This window comes from Octopus bimaculoides, chromosome 23 (assembly GCF_046866305.1).
Source record: "Octopus bimaculoides isolate indiv1 chromosome 23, ASM4686630v1, whole genome shotgun sequence".
In the NCBI taxonomy this organism is placed as follows: domain Eukaryota; kingdom Metazoa; phylum Mollusca; class Cephalopoda; order Octopoda; family Octopodidae; genus Octopus; species Octopus bimaculoides.
The window spans coordinates 12,260,703-12,282,222 of NC_142950.1; the positions used below are offsets into that span (position 1 = coordinate 12,260,703).

Consider the following 21,520-nt stretch of genomic DNA (forward strand, 5'->3'; position numbering starts at 1 on the left):
TAGTATATATACATATATATATATGATATATATATATCATACATACATAATATATATATATATATATACATACATATATATATATATATATATTATATATATATATATATATATATATATATATATATATATATATAAATTAGAAATATTGCATTTCTAAATCTCTCAGAGAGTTATGCAGTAGCAGTACGATAAAGTGATGGTTTGTTGCCAACTTAATGTGACAGTCCCAGGAAATAATGAGAGATTTAGAAATGCAATATTTCTAATTTTGTAGATCAGTGAATTTATTTCACTTGAAATTCTATAAGTTTTCAACAGTGATTTAGAGCTAGCAAGGCCAAGCTACTCCAAAACTGATAAAGGGCAACTACCCTGAAACTAGTCTCTGGATGCTGGCTTTATTGGGTAGAGGTGCTTATCTTTCCTGCTCAAAAACTTAAGGATACAGAACGCTTGTGTCATGTAGCCAACTGGAAACAGTGTTTCTTGGGGCTAAATGGCAGTAGCATTCTTCCCTTTCCTGGGACTGCCACATTAAGTATATATATATATATATATATATATATATATATATATATATGGATATATATAGACAAACTCAGTCTATAGGTATGTATGTGTAGACACAGTAAACACACACATAGGGGCACATACCTTCAACCATGCAGTCATATATATCACATTTGGAGATTAACTCTAAGTGCATCACACCTGGTGATCCAAAGTGCATCACACCAGGAGATCCAATAAATGCACCACATCTGTGAAGCCACACAGATGTAATATATATACTCTATTGCACCCCACACCTGGGATCCCATAAGTATATCACAAATGCATATATCAAACACCATATAACAATAATGCAAAACAGAAAAGTGTCCTTGTTTACCTGGTAATATTTTCTGCGGGATGAACTCATGTGAGGAAGTACAGTCTTTTTCAAGCTTATCGTCTTAAACACTTTGAAAATCATGTAACAAAGGAAGACAAAATAAAGACTAGCAGCAACCCCTGCAAGTATCACTGATCCGAGCTGAAACATTGTTAAGGAAAATAACCATCAAAATTAATGAAAGGTGTGTATGATGATGATGATGATGTATATAAAGGCATGTGGCCTTCACACACCATTCCTGTTTGAAAAGGTGAGCAAACTTGATGAATGTGTGACATCTTGTATGTTTGCTTTGTGTATGTATTTATGCCTCTGTGTGTGTGTGCATGCATGAATGATGGGTATGACTTTTGACAGCCTCCAGTAGTGGGAGCCCTAGTTCAAATGTTCCTGGGTTATGAGCAGGTGTGGAAACACCTCTTAGACACTACTGTTCCTAGGTCTACTCTCACCTAGAGGGAAAGTGCTTGGCTTAATGGTTAGGGTATTTGTCTCACAATCATAAAATCATGAGTTTGATTCCCAGTGACACATTATGTCCTTGAGCAAGACACTTTATTTCACATTGCTCCAGTCCACTCAGCTGGCAAAAGTGAGATGTACCCGTAATTCAAAGGCCAGCCTTTTTCAAATTCTGTGTCACGCTGGATATCTCTGAGAACTACATTAAAGGTACACATGTTTGTGGAGTGCTTAACTACATGTACACTAATTTCACAGGCAGGCTGTTCTGTTGATTGGATCAACTGGAACCCACGTGACTATCACTAACAGAATACCAGTAACTCTCACCCAGAATAGTAGTGCCTGTCAGGGTCCCATATAAGGGTTAACATACTAGCATGGTGGAGTACAGAGAGCTGATGAGGCAAGTGAGATATCTTGATTATTCACTGCATCTGTCTCCATCCCCTGTTGTTTTGACCTGGTCTTGAGAAAATGAGATTAATGGTACACAACTCTTCTATTACACACACATTACAAAATATATACACATAGACATTTTGAAGATATAGATAAGCAATAGAGAAATATAAAAATTTAACAAAAATATACACACTACGAAAGTATATTCAGATACACTACAAAGATATACACAAACTTTATAAAAATATGCAAACTACAAAAAATAATATACACAAAAACACTATAAAAATACACAAATACATACACACTTACGCACAACTACAGAGAATATATCAACTGACTTTCAATAAATATTTTAATTAAATCAACTTTGCTCAGATTTAATTAAGCCTAGAAATATTAATTAAAACTGCTTTCAAAAGACTCAAATAGGAAAATGAATGAAAAAGCAAAACAAACACACACAAAAATAAAGAAATGCATGTAATAGAATTTTTAAAAAACTGATATTCTTTAAGTAAAACCCACACAAAAAAAAGGGAAATTGTAATTAGTTTTGTAAAAAAAAAAAAAAGCAGGAAAAATAATAAAAAATAAATAAATAAAATTAATATCGGTTATAAGTTCAGAGTTCAAATTTTGACTAAAGCCCCCAGAAATGCATATATACATACATATAACATATATATATATACATATATATATATATGTATGTGTGTATGCGTATATATATATTAATAAATGAAGGATACGGCAAGATTGGTTCCATTTTTAGTTGCCCAGATACTGAAGAATGGGTTTTTCAACTGAACACCTCTGCAATTGGTAAAGAAAAAATGTAAGTATATGTGTATGTATACATACACACGCACATGTAAGGCTTATACATAAGTATGTGGATGTGGACGAACAAAAATATTGATATGTGTGTCTGCATCTGTGTGTATGAGTGTGTTTGTGTGTGCATATGTTTAACATATATGCATGCATGTATATGTGTATGTGCACATATATATATACATACATACATACATACATATATATATATATATATGTATATATATATATATATATAAGTAGAACTATTTATCATCATAAATATACAGGGATTAGCAATTGAGTTGCTTCTCCTCAATTGCTAATCCCTGTATATTTATGATGATAAATAGTTCTACTGATAAAGGGTTTTTTTCATACTGAACTACTTGGCAAAATTGTTAATTATTAATTCTATTATTAATTGACGATTCTCTGCCCTTATTCTTGTATATATATAAGTATGTATATATACACACACACACGCATATATTTAGGAATGTGTGTATATTTATACATATATGTATGTATATATCTATCTATATAAATATATACTCATACAGACATAGGGTAAAAATTAATAATTAATTGATGATTAGTAATTTTACCAAGTAGTTCGGTATGTTAAAAGCCATTATCGGTAAATACACAATTTAAAATTTAGGGTTCAGCAAGTATTGCTTCACCACACATCGAAAATTAGAAATAGCAGCCAAAACTATTATTTCTCTACTAAAATATGACTCCCCAAAACAGTAATACTCACAAATTACAAAAGCAGTAGTTTGCGAGTACTACTGTTTTGGGGAGTCGTATTTTAGTAGAGAAATAGTAGGTTTAGCTGCTATTTCTAATTTTCGATGTGTGGTGAAGCAATACTTGCTGAACCCTAAATTTTAAATTATATAAATATATATTTTATTATTTCATTTAGGCATAGTGACACTAATAACCTGGTGTTAGAACTCAATAAATACACATATGCTTCATAAATAAGTTCCTGACATAATTTCTCATTGCCTTGTCAGTTATTCAATTTCTTATATGTTTTTGTGTACATATATATATAATGTATATACGCATGCATGTATAAGTGTGTGTGTGCATATATATTACACACACACACACACATACCTCTTTCTAGCATATTGGATGTCCACTCAGTGGTCATCCCTTCTTATACGTATATATATATATATATATATATATATATATATTTATATATATATATATATATTATACATATATATGTATATAGAAAGAACACAAAATGGTTGAGATTCACTACAGCTGTTTCAGACACATTATTTATTGATGAATAGATAGATAAATATATAAGAACAGTAGAGAAAAGTTGTTGCCCACCTGTGCTCAACAGGGAGTGAAGGGCTTAAGTAGATTATTATGTAAGTTGTTGTTGTATTAATAGATCTTACCGTTCACACATTTCAAACACGAATAGCATTATACACCCAAATCCGACAGCAGCAAGATGCTTCGTGTATGTAGAGATCCGGTTCCGATCCATTTGATCCTACAGCAGTTGAATGATGGTATGGCATAGCGCAGAGTGTGTGTGAATGAGTGTAAGTGATGGAGAAGGATAACAGTAGTGTTGGTAGTAGTGGTGGTGGTGGTGGTGGTGGCAGAGGTGGTGGTGATGGTTTAAGATAGAAAAAAATAGAAAAAGAATATATATAATATAAAATATTTAAACAGAAGGAGGAAATGGATTTTTAAGTCGGGAAATAGGTTCTGAATTTTAAAGTTAAAATATAACATAAAAAGTCAAAGGTATTGATGGAGATGATGGCAGCTGCAGTGGTGGTAGTGGAGTGGTGATGATGATGATGATAATGATGATGGTAGTAATGGTGGTGTTGCTGATGGTGATGATGATGATGACAAACAACAATGATCAAAGCATGTGTTAGTGGTGGGAGTGGAGGTGATGGAAATGGTAGTAGTGTTCTAAATGATGATGACGATGGTGATGGTAATAATGATGATGTTAGCAGCACAAGGAACCTACAGGTGGAATTTGAAATCAGAACATAATGAGCCAGAATACTAACGCAATAGTAACAACAGGAGGCAGGTTGATGTGAACAGCAACAGCTGAGTTAGAAACCATGAGAACGGAGTTAGCAACAACCTTATACAAGTTAGCAACACCAGGGAATGAGTTAGCAAAGATGAATGGCAGATTTGTACCAACAAGTTAGAAGATAGTGAATAATTAGTTAGCAATTGTGTGTGTGTGCGTGTGAGAGAGAGAGAGAGAGAGACAGAGAGAGACAGAGACAGAGAGAGAGTGTTTGTGTATCACCACCATCATTTTCATGGGACAAAATACTGAAGGACAATCTCAGAATGGTGAACCTTTCGAACAAAATGACAAAGGACTGAAATAGGTGGCACCTTGCTGTACTCAAGAAACCCATCCTCCACAGCAGAAGTCTCAAGGTCGCATCCTCTAGTGAAGAGAATGGTCCTGCGAGAGTCCTGTGCCGGTGCCACGTTAATAACAGCCAGCACACGTTAGAGAGGATGTCCAGTTGTAGAAATCACGCCAAATCAGATTCGAACCTGGTGCAGCTCTCTGGCTTGCCAGCTCTGGTCAAACCATCTGACTCATGCCAGCGTGGCAAAACAGACATTAAAGGATGATGATGATGGTGAACATCCATGTTCTATGCTAAGCATGGGTTGGATAGTTTGACACGATTTGATGGGTCCAAGGACAGACTACATTGTGCTCCACTTTCTACTTTGATGTTGTTTAGGTGACTGGATGCCCTTCCTAATATGCCAACTACTTTACCGTACATACCTAGGTACTTTCTTTTTTCCATTCCACCAGCACTAGTGAAGTTGCCAGGCAGCTTGCAAGATCCCAAAAGAGGTTCACTTTATGCTCGGAGATGAGGGGCTTAAAGTATGAAAGAAAGGGCTGCAGTACAACAGGTTTCTTGCTGGATCCCAATTTACTATTTTGCTTACGTGAACTCCTAATAATTTTATATGGGCCCCAAGGGGTTATACAGACCCCAGTTGAGAACCACTAGTCTAAACAAAGCTAGCAATGAAAAAAAATTGTAAACATGACAATGAATAAGAAAAATGGCGAGTTAGCAACGACAATGATGAGTTAGCAATGACAAGTAGTAAATTAGTAGCAATACATGATGGGTTAGTTAACAAGTGGTAAGTTAGTATAATGAGTGGTGTGTTAGCAACAACATAAGATGAGTTTGTTGACAAGTGATAAGTTGAGTGGTGATGACAAGTGATAAGAATGAGTGGTGATGACAGTTAACAACAAGTAATCAGTTGGCAACAACATAATTAACAAGAACAGTGAGGGAAAAGGCAAACTAGTAAAATAAGGAATATACTCACAATCATGTGCTCTCCTACGAAAATTAACCAAAATGAGAGAAGGATAGCGTAAAAAACTCCCTGTCGGATATCACTTAGTAGCAACATAAATGGCATGTTGATCCACAGAGTCATCCATTCGATAGGTGCTGCAGACAAAGAGACAAACAAGGGTCATTATTAATTATTGAGTGAAAGAGCAGTGCATGCCATCAAAGTGACACTGGGGTACAAATACATGAAGCCTAGTATACCCATCATGACTACTCGTCTGATAAGGGTACACCAGGCACATGCATCACAACCATATGTGCACAAAATGATGATCTCATATCAAGATAAACAACACATGACCTTGCAGGTGAAGGCCAGTTAGAATTTTCTTCAGTTTGAGTGGCCCATCCTGCTCAAAAGCTCCCTAAATAAGAGTTGTTTAAGGATGTTGAACGAAACACCCATGTTTCAAACCCCAAACAATTCCTCTCAACACATGGCTATGATGCTCCCCCACTACTTCTGCTTGTGATCAGAGATGCACATATCGTCAACCACCAAGGGACATGCTCAACTGGTTAAGGTCAAACAGCTGACAAGCAAATCTGTGGTATTAAGCAGAATATTTGCTGTAGCCCATCTTTTTATACCAAGACAAAACAACGTACATGATAACACTTCCAATCAATTAAGATCAGAAGCCATGAGAGCCACTGCCTGGTACTGCATCCGGGCATTATTATTATTATGGCGGTGAGTTGGCAGAATTGTTAGTACACCGGGCAAAATGCTAAGTGGCATTTCGTCTGTCTTTACATTCTGAGTTCAAATAACACAAAGGTTGATTCTGCCTTTCATCCTTTCGGGGTCGATGAAATAAGTACCAGTTGGATACTAGGGTCAATGTAATTGACTTAACCTCACCCTGAACTTGCTGGTCTCATGCCATAATTTGAAACCATTATCATCTGATGTCGTATTAGTATTGTTGTTGTTGTTGGAAGAGAGACAGAAAGATCTTATATGTGAGAGCAAGACAGAGACAGAGATGAAAAGAAAGAGAGAAAGGGAAAGAAGACTACTGAGATAAAAAGATACAGAGAGAGAGAGAGAGAGAGAGAGATAAAAAGACAAAGAAAAAAGAGGAGAGAGAAGAGAGATGAAAAGACAGGTAGAGAGAGAGAGAGAGAGACAGACAGACAGACAGATGAAAAGTGGAGAGAGAAGAGAGATGAAAAGACAGTTAGAGAGAGAGAGAGAGAAAGAGACTGAGATGAAAAGACAGAGAAAAGGAGAGAGAGAGAGACTCATTAAAAGACAGGGAGAAAGAGAAGAGAAATGAAAAGACAGAGATAGAAATAGAGAGAAAGACTAAGATGAAAGACAAAAAGAAAAGGGATGGAAAGGAGAGAGAGAGAAACAGAGAGATAAAAAGACAGAGAAAGATGCAAAAGACAACGACGTATGCCTAAAATTTTAAGCACAATGCAAATATTGATTAACATTAGGATAAACCATTTTACAGATTAAAGCATTCTTTTATAGAATGTTGCAGATGGTTTACTCTTTATTTATCTTCAGGTGTGTTTGTGTGTGTGTGTGTTTCTATATATCTTCACAGCAAAATAATTTGAGAAGCAGTGATGTTTATCCATGTCCCACATTGACAATGTATCGCATAGCTCAGCAGTCTGACATGTGAAGACTAGAAGACTAAAGAACATTGCCGCTTCAAGCCTCTTCCAACCCATGCCAGCTCAGAATAACCACAAAGGAACAATAGCGAAATGAAACACTGAGCATGTATTCACACACACACACACACATGACAGGCTGTGTTTTTTGTCAACCAATGTCTTTGACATGGCATTAATTAACCAGTGACTTTAGTAGAAGGCTCACAAGATGCCATGCAATAGGGCTGAACCTGAGGCAAGATAGTTACCTCCATTACATATACAGATAGGTAGATAGATATCTATCTATATCTATATCTATATCAATGAAAAATATTTCAATACAATACAGAATATTTTCCAGTAAATATTGGTGCCTTGTTGTACCACTCTTCTGAATTTATATATATATACCCTTATAGGGCTATAGTTTGCTGGAAATTAATACATTTGTATTGAAATATTTTTCATTGATAACTTCTTCACTGATCTCAGTTCCGTTAACGGCTGGGCGTTCGGGCGAGTATACTTGGCATTGATGTGGCAACATTTGAAATATTGTCTAGGTAAATACAGCTGATGAAGACTGATCAAATTTACGTTGTGAAACGTATTTGAAGAGTCTGAAACCGGTCCTGCATTATCCTTAATCTTGGTTGTACATTTATCAAATGTTCTTCCTAGAGGTAAGACAAATTTTTCATGTTTGTTGCATACACACGATTTTGCCAGTATATACGCAGTGAAGCTTTACAATAGCGTCGTAATTGTATCGATTGCTATTTTCCAGTAAATATTGATGCTTTGTTGTACCACTCTTCTGAATATATATATATATATATATATATATATATATATATATACACACACACATACATATATATATCCATATATATGCATGTATTTATATATCTTCTTATATATATGTATACACACATATACATATAGCTATACATATATATACACATACACATATACAGGGTGTCAACAAAGTCTGGGTACATGGGGATTAACACATACTTTAAGAAATTATTATTTCTTATATTTAATTGTTTATGTTATGATTTTATTTACTCCATGTAGCCAGACCTTGTGGACACCCTGTATTATACATATGCACACACACACACATATATATATATATACACATATACATATACATATGTGTGTGTGTGTGTGTGTGTCTGAAACACAGAGAAGAGAGGGAGAGAGAGAGTGCATATGTGTATATAGTAAAAATACTTACAGTTTAATACCGTTAGAGCAATTCCAAGAGAAAATAAAGTTCTGTAAAACAAAAAAAAGAAAAACTAAGAATAAAATCTGAAGTGAGAAAAGATTGGAGGAGTGGGTGGAGTGTTACTACTTAGTAATATAGGGGGTGGGGGGGTGCATGCATGTGCAATAATTTAGTTTATTGATATATTATGAATCGTCCAAAATAATGCAAAAATCTGTCCTGAACAAGAAGTCTGTCCATCAGAGAAGACATGGAACAAAACAAATTGAAATAAGGCATTCTATTGTGAAAATTGTCCAGCAACCATATATATATATATATAAAACGCAGAGTAGATGGACAAGAACAACTGACGAAAGAATATACTCTTTATGTTGCATGTCTCTTTTCTCAGTTTGTTTTTTTCGTTGTTCGAAAAAAGTTCTTTTTTCTGTTTTCGTTTTTTGTTTCTTATTGTGTTTAATGTTTTTTTGATGTCCTGTACCCATATATACATGTATGTATACATATAGATGTAGGTATGTACATATATATATATATATATATACACACAACAGGCTTCTTTCAGTTTCCATCAACCATATCCACTTACAAGTCTTTGGGTCAGCCCAGGACTACAGCAGAAGACAACTGCCAAAGGTGTCATGAAGTGGAACTGAACCCAAAACCAAAGAGTCAGGACACAAACTTCTTACCCAAACAGCCACGCTGGCACATATTATTATTAAAATTGTGGAGCTGAGTAAAATCATGTAAAATGCACTCATGCCAGTGCCACATACAATACACTTGTTCCAGTGCTGCATAGATGCACCCATGTGTGATATATATATACACACACACACACACGCGCACACACTCACATACATAACAAACAGACACAAGCACACAGACATACAAAATCTCGTGCATTCACCAAATCTGCTCACCTTTCCAACAGGTTTGGTCCCCTGTCCAGCATCAAGATCCGGCGCCAAAACCATATCAGGCAGGGCAATAACAAGAAGAACATGACAGTTTTCAATGATAACCAAACTTCAGTAAAACCTCCCGTTTGACTAATTGCCTGAAAAGAAGCCAGAATGAACAAATATAAACAGCCATACAAATTCAAGGGAGACATAATATTTATACAGGGTGTCCTAGAATTAACCCATTACCTACCAGTGATCTCATATGAGATCACTTAAAAATTACAAATTTCGTAATTATCTGTCAATATTTACACATATCTAACCTTTTTTGCTATATCTACTAGGTATATTTCTCTGATATTCAAATGAGGTTTGCTAATTTTTCATCCAATATCTCGCTTATTTCTATTTAAAATATTATTTTGAAATGTTATTTTCATCATTCCAGCGTGTTTCTAAGGCTGTTTTATGCTAGAAATCAAAGTTTCATAAAAAAAAAATTCCAGTTAATAGAATTATGGGAGGTAATGGGTTAACTATCCATTTCAGTGAAATCAGACAATTTTTTTTTTAAAACCACTTTTATTTATGTTTATCATATTTTACGTGTTAAAAGTGTATAAATTTTTTATTTTGTTAATAAATTTTATAATTTTTATTATTTTTCTTTATAATTTTATTTTCTTTCTGGTTGGATCCAGCTTATCTGTCCATGACAGCTTTTTTTCAATTTGGTTGCAATCATTTTGTCTACCTCCATCTGCAGGATGGAGAAATAGTTAAGCTGAACTTCAAGAATGCATTCAATTAGCAGTGCAAGAGATTACTGAGACACTTCTGAATTTAGACTGGTGATAATGGTGTCATCATGTAGCTAATGTGTAACAATGTGGTGAACCAGATGGCTGCACCAGGCTCCAATCTGATCTGGCAGTTTCTACAGCTGGATGCCCTTCCTAACGCCAACAACTCCGAGAGTGTAGTGGGTGCTTTTACGTGCCACCGGCACGGGGGCAAGTCACACGGTACTGGCAACGGCCATGCTCAAAATGGTATTTTTTACGTGCCACCTGCACAGGAACCAGTCCAGCGGCACTGGCAACGACCTGTATTTATTGTTATTTATTCTGTTACTCTTTACCCTTTCTGCACTGCCAGTCATCACCTTCTCTCCCCTACTTTCCCTCCAACTCATTTATATTGACCACCACTCCATCCTCATTCACCAATCACTATGGTGATCTCTACTTCTATGTCCAGAATTTTTTTTTCTTTGACATGCTGTGACATGCGTGATCTTGGTAAACAAAGGGCTCATTGATAAGGGGTCCTTTGCATCCAGTTTTTGAGCTGTCTATTGTTCAACAGACTGGGAAATTAGCAAGAGAGAGTTGGTGACAGGAAAGGCATCTGACTCTAGAAACTCTCTTTTAACATCCAATTTCCTCATGCAAGCTTAGGGAACTGGACATTACACCCACCTCAATTGAGGGGTCTTGAATTGTGAGTCACTTGGTAGCAGCCTCACTGCTAGCATTAGGAAGGACATTCAGCCACATAAACTATGCCAAAGTGGACATTGGAACTTGACGCAGTCCTCTAGCTCAGGGGTTTTCAAACTTTTTGACTTGTGGACCCCTTTATATTTCAGGCTTTACCTTAGGGACCCCCCTTATAAATGCTTATGAAATTTAAACATAAATATTTGCTTAAAATAACATATATTTTTACATTTATTTATTTAACAGTATTTAACAAATAGGTTTATTGTCAATTAAAAGATCTCGATTAAAAAACATATAAAATCAAATTGCCCATAAAAAGTATTTGCTGTCCACGGACCCCCTGTGGTCTGCGAACCAGTTTGAAAACCCCTGCTCTAGCTGACCAGCTCCTGTCAAATTGCCCAACCCATACCAGCATGGAAAATGGACATTTGATGATGATGATGGTGGTGGTGATATTCTAATAAGGGAATGAAATTAAAGAAAAAAAAAGAACTCAGATATTTGCCAAACAGAGAGAGAATCAGAAAAAAAGAAAAGACTAAGACAGCATAAAGTAATGAAAGAAAAAAATGCAAATACTCACAACAACCCATATATCTTGTAATTTTCCTATTCCCGTGTTGGTAATCTTGTGTTCGTGGACTGGAATTCTCAGATTCACTAAATAATAGTCATAATGACAACTTCCCAATTCAAAGAAAGGCACCAAATTGCATTTGTAATGATTCTGTGCTTTCTTCTGCAAAAAAGGAAAAATATGAAAAGGAGATATGAAAATGTAGGACAAAGGTTCAGTTTCTGCCCTGTTTAATTTAACTATCTTTCCCTTCTGGGGCCCTCTAGCATTATGTTTAGTGTTAACTATCAGTAAAAAGAATACACAATACTTGTTTCGGTCATTTGACTGTGACCATGCTGGAGTACGGTCTTAAAGGAATTTTTAGACAAAGAAATCAACCCCAGAACTGATCAGTGTAAATCTCATATTTATCTTATCGGTCTCTTTTGCCAAACCCCTAAGTTGTCAAGCAATGGTGGGGAGACAAACACAGACACAAAAACATACACACACACAAATATATACATATATTGCTGTGGGCAGCAAAGAACTGACATCTCCACTACGACAACGCATTCACTCATTCCGCCCACATTGTCCAAGCCTTCCTCGTCAAGCAAAACACACCACTTGTTTGTCAGGCTTCCTACTCCCCAGATTTGGCTTTTGTGTGCTTTATGGCTATTCCAAAAGCTCAAAAAAAGCACTCAAAGGGAGATCTGAATCAACAGAGAACATCAAGCAAACTTCAATGGCATAGCTGTACAGCATCCCAAAAAGTGATTTCCAGAAATGTTTCCAGTAGTGGCAGGAACGCTGACAGAAATGTGTAGACTCCCAAGGCGAATACTTTGAAGGAGACGAAATCAAAATGGTGAGTTTTTTAATATTACTTGTTTTTTGGCCAAAGGTTAGATACTTCTTGACTATACCTTGTACATACATACATTACATACATATACATATATATATATATATATATATATATATATATATATATATACACACACACACACACACACAAACACAAGAGACTCTTCCATCCAAGATAACATAGGAGTATTCAGTGAGAAGACAAAAAATAAAAATGCAACCAAAAATCAACAACACACTCACATTACTATTACAATCATTCACTAAATATATATATATTATAAGAGAGGAAGTATCAGCAAAGTAACCAAAATGCAAACTTACAGGTATGGTATTTTGGCTTATTTTTACACTATGGGCTTAAAAATCATGCGCATGCACACACACACACACACACCAAAGAAAAGCACATCTCTGAAAGCCTCCACAAACATACACAGATACATATAGCATATACAAAGATCCCTATTGCTTGCTGTTTTTAGATTCTGAAGAAAGTCTTTCTTTTAAAAAAGACCAAAAAAAAAAAAATTGTAGTAGAAGACACTTGCTCAAGGTGCCATGCAGTGGGATAGAACCCAAAACCACCACTAAAGAATTACTTACCTGTTCTTCATCAATGGTACAATCCAGTTTCCTGGTTTCAACAGATTCTGCCAAAAGTTTCCAATCGGTTGGCGCTTCATGAAGATCTCGGTAACCGAGTTTCACTTCCATTTCCAGCGTGGCATTTTCCACTGTACAAAGAATATAGTAACAATTACATATTTAGTCCCTACGGTTATATTCGTACTTGTCTAGCAAGTGATTTCATCTGAAACTGGGTGTTGAAACTAAAGCAATTACAGCAAGAGAGACTCCTTCTAGCCATTCAAAAACATACAGAAACTGTTTGTTTTAGCTTCCCTTTATCATTTATTACAAGGTACCAAAATTTTCATTGCTCAGTCTGCATCCTGCGTCCTTTGGTCATTGACACAGTTCCACTGCAACTGTTTGAAACTTAGTTACAAGCCAGTTTATGTTAATAAGCCTCGGAGTTATAAATTTAAAATTTCCTTTTTTGTCTTCTTTTCCATGATCCTATATAGATCAAGCAAAGAGAAGATTAACCCTTTTGATACTAACCCACCAAAGACCACCCTTGGTTCTATAATACAAACTTCCTGTTTAAGTGATCTAAATTAAAACCTTCCTTCAAAAATTTCATGTTAATTTGTGTCCCAAACACCATTCTGGCACAAGGACAGCAATACTTTTAGGGAGAGGATTCAGTTGACAACATTGACTCTGAAAGGATAAAAGGCGAAGTTTACCTCGGCAACATTTGTACCCAGAACATAAACAGAAGAAACACTGCTAAGTGTTTTCTCCAGTGTGCTAACGATTCTACCAGCCTGCTGCCTTAACCCTTTAGCATTCAGATTAGTTTGTCAAATGTGATGCTTATTTATTCATATTGCAGCGTGGAAAGTGTTTATAAGCCATTTAAAATAACACACAAAAACCGTTAGATTCACTTCAAGATTTAAATTTAATTTGTAACGGTTTTTGTGTGTTATTTTAAATGGCTTATAAACACCTTCCACACTGCAATTGTTTTCATTCCAGCACACGATCTCAGATCAGGTCACTTGCTATCCAAGTACATCTCCGTAATTTATTCATATTATTTTGAATTAATCATGCATTATTTTGTAGCTCAGAGATTTTCATGATGTCATTGTTTATTTTTAGAATGACATTGTAGGATAGATACAAGGCCAGTCTAGCCAATCTTAACATAAAACTGGTGGAATATTGAGGCCGGATAAGTCCAGTTTGAATACTAAATGGGTAAATACCATCATAATAATGATGTCAAAGTTATCATTAATTTAACTTTGAAGTGACATGTGTTCACTTACAACTACGAATACAGTAGTTCTATTTTATGACCATAGGAAAATGTAAATAAAGTCAGTCAAGGTAAGATTTGAACACAGAATATAAAGGGGCATAACTAAGTACCGTAATCTTTTATGTTTTTTTTTTATCTTTTAAGGAAGTTATGAGAGAGTGAAGACATGGGATGAAGTTTTGAAAGCCAATCTCAAAACGCTGAACCTTATGAAAGAGAGGACAGAGGACCAAGATATGTGGCGCATTACTGTACTTGAGAAGACCTGACCACCACAACAGAATTGAGATCCTAAAACCAAGGTGCCACGTAAAAAGCAGTGGTGCTGATACCACTTTAAAAGCACCTGTGATGGTGCCACTTAAATAGCACCTGCGATAGCGCTACATAAAAAGTAGCCAGTGTTACTGGTGTTAGGAAGGGCATCCAGCCATAGAAACCAAACCAAAACAGACAACGGAACCTGGTGCCGCCCCTGACATTACCGGTTCTTGTCAAGCCATCTAACCCATGCCAGTATGGAAAACGGGCATTAATGGTGATGATGATCTTGTTAGTCACTGGACCTTGGTCAAAGGGTTCTAGTCAAATAAATTGACACCAATACTTATTTTTAAGTTTGATACTTATTCTATCAGTCCCTTTTGCCAAACTGTTAAGTCACGGAGAATGTAAACAAACACCAGTCATCGGCAATGGTGGGGGACAAGCACAAACACACAACAGGCTTCCACACAATCTTCTTCTACCAAATTCAATCACAAGGCATTGGTCAATTCAGGACTATAATAGAAAAGATTTATCCAAACTGCAGCGCAGTGAGACTGAACCTGAGACCACAAGCTTACAAAGCATTTCAACAGCACAGCCATGCCTGTGCCTATAGATATTTTTCTTCCTGATGCCCTGCCAATTTTGCCTTCCACTCAGTCATTTGATTACATTTTGGAGGTGGTGGGGTTGTCTTGTTTTTTAATCTGCTGTAACAATGAGATGAAGAAAAAATAGGGAAATAGAAGCAGAAGATGGAGAAAGATTAATATAATGGATAGATAAGTCTTAATACTTACACATAGGGTGGTTTTCATCATAAGCAATCTCTAACTGCAGCACTGCTATGATATTCTGAAACCAGCGGGACATATCCAGTTGCTTGCCACCTTTCGGACCAGGGATCCAGAAAGTGAAGACAATCTGGTTTGGAGAAATCTGCTCTGTCATGACCTTGGGATCATCAAAAGTCGACAATGACTGGCAGCTTTCAGACTCTCCTCTTGGGATAAACCATTGCTTTTTATGTGCATGCCGCCCACGATCAATGCACTTTGTTCCCAGAATTGTCTGAACATGTGATGGCGCCGGTGCTGAAAAATAAGAAAAAATTTTTAATTCATAAAGGAAGAAAGGAAAAGAGAAAAATACAGATAAAGGAGTAAAGTTAAGAAGAGCATTATAGTTTGCTTGAAGCATTGTAGTATAGAAATAGAATAATAAACAAAAAAAGGAAGGCTTCTAACAATGCTGAGATGAAAGAGAAACCATATATTTCGAGCACAAAAGCCCATCTTCAGAAGGATACAAAGAAATGATGTCTGCATAGATCCCACCATTTGGACAGCCAAACGGGCCCAGATGGCAGGAGCTATGTAGATACACAACACCTGTAAATACACCAATATCAGTTGTCAAGCAGTGATGGGGGGGGGGGAACAAACACAGACCCAAAAACACACCTACATTGACATATGTGTGTGTGTATGTGTGTGTATATATATATATATATATATATATATATATATATATATATATATATATATACACACACACACACACACAACAGGCTTCTTTCATTTTCTATCTACCAAATCCACTCACAAGGCTTTGGTCAGCCTGAGGTTATAGAAGAAGACAATTGCCCAAGGTGCCATGCAGTGGAACTGAACCCGGAACCATGTAGTTGGGAAGTAAGCTTCTTACCACACGCCCATGCCTGAAGCTACCAAAATAATACCTGATTAATTGAAATATGGGTAAATAATGATTATATTTCACAGAATAATCTTAACTAGTGGGACCTGTGAATATTTCACGGAATTAATGGTTAACTTATTTGGTTATTTCTGAAAACTTTATCCCAAAAACCTGAAAGCGTAGACTGTGTTGTGTCTGTATCAAAAGATGGTCGCTCATCTGCTAATCATTGAAAAATGAAGGAAATTGGAATACAATGATTCCTTAATACACTTTATATACTCTATACTCTCTTTTACTCTTTTACTTGTTTCAGTCATTTGACTGCGGCCATGCTGGAGCACCGCCTTTAGTCGAGCAAATCGACCCCAGGACTTATTCTTTGGAAGCCTAATACTTATTCTATCGGTCTCTTTTGCCGAACCGCTAAGTTATGAGGACGTAAACACACCACCATCGGATGTCAAGCGATGGTGGGAGGACAAACACAAACACACATATATACGACAGGCTTCTTTCAGTTTCCGTCTACCAAATCCACTCACAAGGCTATAGTAGAAGACACTTGCCCAAGGTGCCACGCAGTGGGACTGAACCCGGAACCATGTGGTTGGTAAGCAAGCTACTTACCACACAGCCACTCCTGCGCCTATGCATGTTTTTATAGACTTAATACACAACACTCTCCTTCTTTCTCTCTCATTCTTCGCCTTACCCTCTTTTTCTCTCTCCTTTTTATTTCACTCTTTGCCTTTCCCTTCAGCTAATCATGTGAAAGCATTTATAGACAGGTTAAGTAACGGACGAAAAACCTTATTTAAAAAGAAAAAAAAGTGCACATTTCACTCATCACCTCTCCCTCCCCTTGTCTTGCCTTGCCTCTCCACTCCCCTTCATTCCCTCCCACCTCAACTAATTACATGGAAGCATTACGGAGGGGCTAAGCAAGGGAGTGACAAACAGAATTATCATAAGATGTTAAAGGGCTAACCAAGCAGACCTTAGAGTATCCAGGAGTAAATTATTAATTTGTGTCCTTCAACCTTTCACTAGAAAGAGAATTAGCTGCTATTTCTGATGCATAGTGGGGGCTTTGTAGGGAATCCCACATTAGCTCAATACTGAGGAGGCTAAAGAGACAGAAGAGACGTAATAAAGACTTATTTGTACATATTAGGACTGTGTAAGTACATGTGGGTGTGTGAGTGAGTGAGTGTGCATAGAAAAGAGGTTTTCTGTCAATTATTAGAAGCTTTGATCATCAAACTGATACACACACACACACAAATATATATATACACACATGCTATGTGTGTGTGTGTGTGGATGCACACACAAACCGACATATACATACACAATTGCTCACATCTGTTTTCCACTATTAATTTCCTCTGCCGATAGGATTCTGTGTTTGTCTTGTGTTTACTCTGATAAAATGTATATATACATACATATGTATATCTATATATATATATGTGTGTGTGTGTATAATATGTATGTATGTATATGTGTGTGTGTGTGTGTGTGTGTTTTATATATATATATATATACATATATAGAAATTCACACACACAAACGCACACATATATATGTATAAATTCACACACACACACACACACACATATATACATACATATATATATTATATAGGTTGTTACAAATTCACAACCAGAACAACAGGTGTTGGTAATAGTTCTGGAAATTGGCAGAAGCATTTTGGAAGAAGTGAAGCTAAGAAACAGCAGGGGCAGAGCTTAAGTGGAAACACAAGTGTTAATATTGATGTTACCTTTTTTTTTAATGCTATTATTAGTGTGTTGGAAGCAACAGTATGATCGTAGAAGTGGTGATGGTGGTGGTGGCAGAGGAGATGATAACAGTCATAGCTATGATGATAGTAGTTACATGGGTAGGGATGGGGCGTCATAGCTGTTGTGGTTGTTATACTGGTGGTACTCTGTAGTCATATCTCATGTGAGTTGATATGACAGACTACACAAAGCAGAATTAAACCAAACCATTTGTTGTCTTTTATCTTTTACTTGTTTCAGTCATTAAACTGTGACCATGCTGGGGCACTGCCTTGAATTTTTAGTCAAATGAATCGACCCCACTAGGGACTTCTTTTTTAAACCTGCTACTTATTTTATTGGTCTCTTGCTGAACTATTAAGTTATGGGGACGTAAATACACCAACATTGGTTATCAAGTGGTGATGGGGGTGGGGACACAGACACACATATACACGATGGGCTTCTTTCAGTTTCCATCTACCAAATCTACTCACGAGGCTTTGGTTGGCCTGAGGTTATACACACACACACACACACACACACACATATATTTAAGGCACATGGCTCAGTAGTTAGAGTGGTAATAAGAGTACAAAGGTCTCCATAACTTATCATCGCCTCGGTGAGGCCCAATGTTCGAAGGTTGTGCTTTAACACCTCATCTCAGATCTCCCTGGGTCTACCTCTTCCACAGGTTCCCTTTACTGCTAGGATTTGACACTTTTTCACACAGCAGTCCTCATCCATTCTTGCCAAGTGACCATACCAGTACAGTCGTATCTCTTGCACACCACATCTGATGCTTCTGATGTCCAACTTTTCTCTCAGGGCGTTTACATCTGTCGTGTATGCACACTGACATTACACATCCAGCAGAGCATAGTTGCTTCATTCCTTGCAAGCTTAGGCATGTCCTCAAGTCATGGCCCATGTTCCACTGCCATGTAGCATGGCTGTTCGCACATATGCGTCATGCAGTTTACCATTTACTCTGAGCAGCAGAAAATAAGGGAAGCTTCACTGCTCTGGACCGCAAGTTTGGTGTCAGTGAATCTACTACTTGTTCCAATATGAATGTGTCTGATCATAACAAATGATGCAGATGAGTGTTTTCTCTACAGGAGAAGGTGGATATGACCAAGAAAATCATGATGGAGGAAGCGTACGTACATATGTATGTATAAATGTGCATACATGCATGCATGCTCACACACATAAATATGGCGAGAGAGAAAGAGGACACACAAATAGGGCGAGAGAGAGAGAGAGGACAAATAAACAGAGAGGGGTGAGAGAACAAGAAAATCATTGAAATGTCTGATGTCAAATCAGCAACCCCAAATAGGCAGCACCAGAATGGTTGTGCTAATATGATTCATACCCCAAAATTAAAAATAGTTTTTACAGTTCTGTGCTAGGGTGTAGATTGGCAGAATCATTTGAGCATCTCACAAAATATTTTGCAAACCAGCCTGCAGTTTGCAGAGCACTGGGCATCCACTAAGGGTTTGTTAGATATTCACAGAGCCAAGTTCAAAATTCGTTGTGTAGGTAGTCCTGTCTATAGGAAGACTCATTTAACCTTTTAACATTCAGATTATTTCATCAAATGTAATGTTTATTTATTCACATTGTTTTGAACTAATTATGCATTATATTGTAGCTTTGCGATTTTGATGAAGTAACTGTTAATTTTTTAGAATGATATTATATGGTTTGTGTAAGAACCCAGATTAAAACAGGTAGAATATTTTGACCAGATATGGCTGGTTCAAATGCTTAAGGGTTAAACCGACCATATCTGGTCAAACCTGCTAGATCCAGTCTCTCACATCTACTCTACAATATCATTCTAAAAATAAATAATTGCATCATTGAAATCTCAAAACTACAAAATGATGCATGATTAATTCAAAACCATGTGAATGATAAACATTACATCCAGCAAAGCAATCTGAATGCTAAAGGGTTTTTAAAAATGGGTGGGGCATTGTCCTTATTAGTTCAAGTTTGGAACTACTCATCTGTTATTTCTAGCAGGCTGAGAAACCACATAGTCCATTATGTGGGGTGGTTGGTGTTAGGAAGTGCATCTAGCCATAAGAACCATACCCAAGCAGACAGTGGAAGCCCAGTGCAGTCTTCTGTGTAGCCAGCTACTGTCAAACCATCCTACCCATACCAACATAGAAAACAGACGTTAAATGATCTTGATGATGATGATGATGACGACGACGACGATGTCTCCGTTATTGACTCATACAGTCACTATACGAAGGAAACTGAGTCAAGAAAGGTGTGTTGTCTTTGATGGCCTAACCAGTTCAATTCACAATTATTAGACATACTGCTTACTGTATTTGTATTTCAAACACCACTACCACTGCTGTCACAACCACTGCTACCTCTGGTTCCATCCTGAGTCACACAGTACATAGCACTTTGTGATATAGTTGGCATATAATAAGTATTGTGTGTGTGTGCGTGGGGGGACATTAAAAGTAGAAAAGCATGTTCATATATAAATTGAATATATATATGTGTGTGTGTGTGTGTATGTATATAAATAAATTGAATATATATATATATATATATATAAATTGAATATATATATATATATATATATATATAAATGCGGACATTTATTGTGGTTTTACAGTCAGGATTTGACTGCTATTTTTTCAGCGTGGTGGTATCTCTTGATACCCTGTATTATAATTTTAAATAATTATTACCTTTGATGGTTTTTATTCCCATGCTGACCACTTGATAAGATCAATATTTTAAATATCGATCTTATCCTTATTTATATAAATATAAATATATATATATATATATATATATATATATATATATATATATAAATACAATTTAGAGAAGAGCCACTGCTATACAATTCAGACAATATATATATATATATATATATAAATTGAATATTATATATATATATAACCATAACCCTGTACATGGCTTGCACAACTCTCACTAACCATTCATCTATCCCTAGTTTCCTTATTGACCATTAGATAAGGGATCGGGAGACCCTGTCAAAGGCTTCCTCCATGTCAACGAAAGCCAGGTACAGAGGTTTATCCTTGGCTAAGTATTTCTCCTGCAGCTGTCTTAC

At 36.4% G+C, this 21,520-nt stretch overlaps 1 protein-coding gene across 1 annotated transcript in view; it reads right to left on the reverse strand.

Moving 5' to 3' along the window:
- The window catches only part of LOC106883690 (protein wntless homolog), a 48,877-nt gene that overhangs the window by 7,766 nt on the left and 19,591 nt on the right, over positions 1–21,520 (reverse strand). Inside the window, exons 2-10 of the mRNA XM_052975944.2 lie at positions 15,700–15,993; positions 13,336–13,466; positions 11,881–12,036; positions 9,805–9,941; positions 8,882–8,922; positions 5,987–6,114; positions 4,021–4,118; positions 2,521–2,584; positions 896–1,039 (exon numbers count right to left, since the gene is read on the reverse strand). Of these exons, the coding sequence (XP_052831904.1) occupies positions 896–1,039; positions 2,521–2,584; positions 4,021–4,118; positions 5,987–6,114; positions 8,882–8,922; positions 9,805–9,941; positions 11,881–12,036; positions 13,336–13,466; positions 15,700–15,993 (1,193 nt within the window). The remainder of the gene's footprint in view (positions 1–895; positions 1,040–2,520; positions 2,585–4,020; positions 4,119–5,986; positions 6,115–8,881; positions 8,923–9,804; positions 9,942–11,880; positions 12,037–13,335; positions 13,467–15,699; positions 15,994–21,520) is intronic.